Source organism: Colobus angolensis, unplaced genomic scaffold, assembly GCF_000951035.1.
Source record: "Colobus angolensis palliatus isolate OR3802 unplaced genomic scaffold, Cang.pa_1.0 Scaffold517, whole genome shotgun sequence".
NCBI lineage: Eukaryota > Metazoa > Chordata > Mammalia > Primates > Cercopithecidae > Colobus > Colobus angolensis.
Window position 1 is genome coordinate 358,098 of NW_012118677.1, and position 5,652 is coordinate 363,749.

General features: G+C 44.4%; 1 protein-coding gene across 1 annotated transcript in view; it reads right to left on the minus strand.

The window, feature by feature from the left end:
* STK39 (serine threonine kinase 39) overlaps positions 1-181 on the minus strand; it is a 300,851-nt gene extending 300,670 nt beyond the window's left edge. The window contains exon 1 of the mRNA XM_011960610.1: positions 1-181. Coding sequence (XP_011816000.1) covers positions 1-66 — 66 coding nt within the window. The 5' untranslated portion in view covers positions 67-181.
* Positions 182-5,652: the final 5,471 nt, after the last annotated feature.

The window sequence follows — 5,652 nt, forward strand, 5'->3', positions numbered from 1 at the left end:
CGCCGTCACCGGGGCCGCCTGCTGGGGAAGCTGGACGTGCACGGGCGAGCCGCTCGGCTCCGCCATGATGCTGCGGAGGAGAGCAGGAGGACGCGCCAGCGGGTGGACGACCTTCCACTTGAAACTTCCTTTGCCTCGCCGCCGACACCTCTCGGCCGGCGCACGCCCTCCCCGCCCGCCGCCGCCGAAGCCAGCCAGGAGGGGAGGGAGCAAGAGAGGCCGAGCCGGACGGAGGGAGGAGGCAGCGCCAGCGGAGGCGGGGAAGGGAAGAGGCGGCGGCCGCTGCGCTCGCCACGCTCCCCGAGCCTAGCGCGCGCTGTTCTCCGCCTCGGCGAAGGGAACCGCCGCCCCGCCGCCCCCTCCCGTTCCCGCTCCGCTGGCGGCCAGGGAAGTTCCCACCAAAGGAGAGTCGGGCCGCTTTGTGTGTGCTTTCGGGGCTGGCGGCCCTGATTCTCCTCCTCCCTCGCAGCTCGCCCTGTGCCTTCGCCCCAGACAATCAGACTCTCCAGAGGACGCCCCCTGGGGACCCCGAGGGCGGGGTCGTTGAACGGCCGCCAGGTTCTCACATTCAGAATTCTCCTGCCACCAAAGAGAACGTGAAGTTCATTTACAAGTTAGCGAGCGGGATACCTACACGGTGTCCCTTTGCAAGACGCCAGTTAGAAAATAACCCAAGTTGTAACTTTCCGGCGCTTTACCTGCCAGTATCCCTTTCCCACCTTGCCTAATCTAATCGCAGTCCTTCTAGTTTTTCTTAGTAAATGAAACTTGATTCCTTAGGTCCCTGGCTGTTCAGACTTTCATTCTTTTCCAAGCCGCTTGGATCCCAGGGAGGCGATTTAAGGGGCTGTGGAATTAGAGTAAGACATGCAGGAGAGGTTTAGAAAGTTTGCTCAAATTCTACACGCTTAATAATTGCCACATTAGCCCGTGAGGACGCTGAGGCCAGACATTAGGTGTTAAAGTCTTTAAGAGTATACTTGGTAGGGAAATAATTTATTGAGGCATGAAAAGTTCCAACATGCATGTGTTGTAACTTTTAATTGCTGCATTTTCAACATCCCAAAAATAACCTCATCTATAAAACTGCTATGGTAAAACCATAGGTTTTCCTGATTATAGGTGTCATATTTTAACAGTGAATGTTCTCTGTGTTCCCTCCGTGGAGGTGACCAGGATCCACCATTCTTGTCTCCAACTGAAACGGGGCAGTAAACCAATAGCATTGGTCGTTTGGCCAAGATGATCTTGTCTGGTTCTCATTGCTAGGACTACTGAAGAAATAGGTAAGAATAATGAGGATGTAATAAAAACTCCAGGGAAATCATGATTTTGTCTCCCGAGTGTATGTACAGAAATCTTCCTAAAATTTTTGAAAGATTATTCAGAAGAAGCCCAGAAATTTATTAGAAAAGTTAGTTGTCTGATCAAAACTTTGATGTCCACTGAAGATGAGGGCACTTAATCTCTTGGAGCATTACGAAAGTTGGAGTAAAGCAGCTACCTCGCTCTGGTCTGGAAGCAGAAGTTCATGCTGAAGTAAGTGTACACTCTTTGATGCAGAGGAGTTCAAAAACTGTGTCTTGTCATGTCTGTCAAGAAACAGAGCCCTTCATAAACAAATTCTAGGCCTCTGAGAAACAGGGAAGCTCTTTATACCAAGCCATGGCTGCTGACCTCTTCAAGTGCTGCCTCCACCCTACCCCAAAGAACTTTTAAGGACTGTTTTTAAAGGAAAAGAAAAATGATCAAATGAATGTGACTTCCATTTTGTCATATGAATTTCTATTTTTGACTTTCAAACCATGAGGTGGGATTATGAAGGCCAGGAATGTTCTTGGGACTTAGTAGGAAAACATGATGCTCTCAAGATCAATATCACAGAATTGAATCAAACACAGATCAGTTAGTCTCCCAGAAAAAACAACTGTTCCACAGTCACAGACTACATGTCGGTCTCTAGTCAACTGCTTTCCAAAGGGCTACCAGGATGAAGACTTGCTTGAGTGGAGACTCAGTGCAGATCCATCACTTCTACAGTCAATCGGTTTAAAGAAGAATGTCCCCTGGCATTGCTCTTTGGCATCATTTTTATAAACGAAGAACAGAATACGAATAATGTTTTAAAATTATACAAAAGCATTAGAGTTAATGTTTCTGTAAACAATTGGGTAAAATGGTACTTAAAACTTAGAAATATATGTTTTGTAAAAGTGTTCAACTGATATGCACTTTTCCCAGAAAATCCATTACTAAATTTAAGTTGAAATATGGGGATGGAGGCGGGTGCCTTTAAAATATAAACAAGGTTTATTTCAATGCATAAAGAGTACATTCACTGAGGGACGTTAAAAATAGAAAGGAAAAATAAGGGTCTAAATGTTTTTAAAATGTATCCAACTGCCTCATGATGTGTCAGGGTTTCTCAATCTCAGTGCTGTTTTGTGCCAGATACTTCCCTTCGTTGTAGAGGTCTGTTTTCCTGTGGTGTGGTCTGAATGTTTCTGTCCTCCCAAAATTCATATGTTGACACTTAATCAGCAGTGTAATAGTATTAAAAGCCTTTAGCAGGAGATTGAGTCATGAGGACAGAGCCCTCCTGAGTTAGATTAGTGCCCTTACAAATGAGACTGGAAGGAGCTTGATGACTCCTTCCACCGAATGAGGATGCAGCTAGAGGCACTAGCTATGAAGTAGGGTGCAAGTCCTCAGTAAATATCTAATTTGCTGGCACCTTGATCTTGGACTTTCAGCCTCCAGAACTGTAAAAATGAATTTCCGTTGTTTGTCAGCTACCCACTCTAAGGTATTTTGTTATACCAGTCATAGCAGATGAAGGCACACTGGCCTCTACGCACTAGATGCCAGTAGCACCACTGCTGCTGACATCATGACTATCAACAGTGCCTCCACACATTGCCAAATGTCCCCTGGAGGGCAAACCGTGCTTTAGGTGAAGTAAGTATATCACATTTTCATTTTATAAACAGATTATTGCAGTGGTTATTTGTATTACAAAGAGCTTCCATAGAGTTCCATTATTCATAAACCCTTTGAACATATAAGATAGGATGTGTAGTGAAGTGGCCAATGTCTTGAAGAAAGAAAGTACTGGATTCAAATCTTGCCTTCAATGTTTTGTTTTGTTTTGTTTTTTGAAACGGAGTCTTGCTCTTATCGCCCATGCTGGAATACAGTGGCACAGTCTTGGCTCACTGCAACCTCCACCTCCCTGGTTCAAGCGATTCTCTTGCCTCAGCTTCCTGAGTAGCTGCGACTACAGGCGTCTGCCAGCACGCCCAGCTAATTTTTGTGTTTTTAGTAGAGACAGGGTTTTGTGTTGTATTTTTTTGAGACAGAGTCTTACTCTTGTCACCCAGGCTGGAGTGCAATGGCACGATCTCGGCTCACTGCAACCTCTGCCTCCGGGGTTCAAGGGATTCTCCTGCCTCAGCCTCCTGAATAGCTGAGATTACAGGCATGTGCCACCACACCAGCTAATTTTGTGTGTTTAGTAAAGACTGGGTTTCACCATGTTGGCCAGGTTGGTCTCAGACTCCTGATGTCAGGTGATCCACCCAACTTGGCTTCCCAAAGTGCTTGGATTACAGGCGTGAGCCACTGTGCCCAGCTCAACAGTTTTTCTAGAGACAAAGTCTTGCTCTGTCACCCAAGCTGGAGTGCAGTGGCATGATCATGGCTCACTGCAGCCTCTAGCTCCTGGGCACAAGCAATCCACCTTCCTCAGCCTCCCAAGTACCTGGCATTACAAGTGTGCGCTACCATGCCCAGCTAATTTTTATTTAATTTTGGAGAAGTAGGGTTTTGCTATGTTGCCCAGGATGGTCTTGAAGTTCCTGGTCTCAGGTGATCCACCTCAGCCTTCCAAAGTGCCGAGATTATAGTGTGAGCCACCATGCCTAGCCTCATTTTTTAAAGTCTCTGCCTTTGGACTTACTTCACTCTCTGAGTCTCAGTTTTCTCCTGTGCAAAAATCAGTACAATAATGGCTACCACATGGGTTATTATAATGGCTTAGGATAATGGATGACACATAATAGAAGTTTGGAAACCACCACCACCATCATCATCATTATTCCTGTCTGCTAAGATCTGTAGCAAAATATGTAGTGCAAAGATATATAATTACAAGAATCAACTTTGCAGAATATAAGCTCCCCGAGGGCAGGATTTTTTGTTCCTGTGGGTTACTGCTGTATCCCAGTACCTAGAAAAACACCTGGCACAGAGTACACTCAGTAAATATTTGTTAAATGTTAACATAACACTTTTTAAATACATAAAACATGCTTTTAAGCATCAGAATGAGTCAGCAGTGTCAAGGGTGGATTGTATGGGAGGAAACTGGAGGCAGAGAGACATATTGGAAGCCATTGCAATAATCAAGTTAGAGAAATGTAAATATTAGCTATTATATTGAGGATAATGATGAGGAAAGTGACTTTAAAAATTATTTAAGGAGCAGAGAAATAGAACTTGACAACAGATAAGATTCTTTTAAAAGTCAAATTGCCCCAATGCATTAAAAAACTGGATATGCACAAATGCAATTTATAAAATGTTTTAGAAATGCATCCATGGGAGAAGTGAGAGGTTCTCTTGACAGATGATCATTTTCCTATGGCTAAAATGTAATCTAACACAAAAGTACTATCATCACATGGTGGAAAATAGTCAGATATTCTAAGGTCTGGAGAAAATCGATCACCAGTGTTTGTCCTGGCCAAGTCTCTCATACCCACTCTTTTGGTAACTCTGTTTGAGTGAAAAGTTGTGAAAGAGCTGGACTTGGGTTATAGTAATTGCTTCCAAAGCCAAAGATCAAACTTTTTTTGAATGAGGGTAATGGTAGGGCATGGTGGAAAGGGCATGGCTGAATTGAAATCCTTGTTCTACACTTTCTAGCTGGTAGTCTAAATTTTCTGAGCCTCTGTTTTCTTAAAATTGGGACAATTAGCCCCAGACTATAGGAGCTATGTAAGAATTAAATGAGATGGTATGTGCAACATGCCTGACCCACACACACACTGTAGTGGTATAGTGGATGGCTCCGGAATTTCTGACTGGGAGGGCCCAGGGGTAGCAGTCTCAGGGGAAGGTAGGTATTAAGGTTGAGTCATGTCCCCTAAAAGGGTTGAAGTCCTAAGCCCAGGTAGTTGGGCATGTGAACTTATTTGGAAATAGAGCCTTTGCAGAGGCAATCAAGTTAAGATGAGGTCATACTGGATTAGTCTGGGCCCTATTACAATGACTGGTATCCTTATAATAAAAGAGGAAATTTAGACACAGAGACAAATAGACACACACACACACACACACACACACACACACACACACAAGGAGAATGCCATGTGATGATGGAGGCAGAGATTGGAGTGATGTGTCTACAAGTCAAGAATGGCAAAAATAGCAGGCAATCACCAGAAGCTAGGAAAGAAGCAAGGAACAGATTTTCCCTCAGAGCCTCCCATAGGAAATCAACCCTGCCAAAGGGTTGATTTTGGACAGCTAGCCTCCAGATTGTGAAAGAATAAACTTCTGTTGTTTTAAGCCCTCCAGTATGTGTATTGGTTACAGCAGCCTGTCATCCTAAATAACAAACAGAGAAGGACACTCTGAAAGAAAATGGTG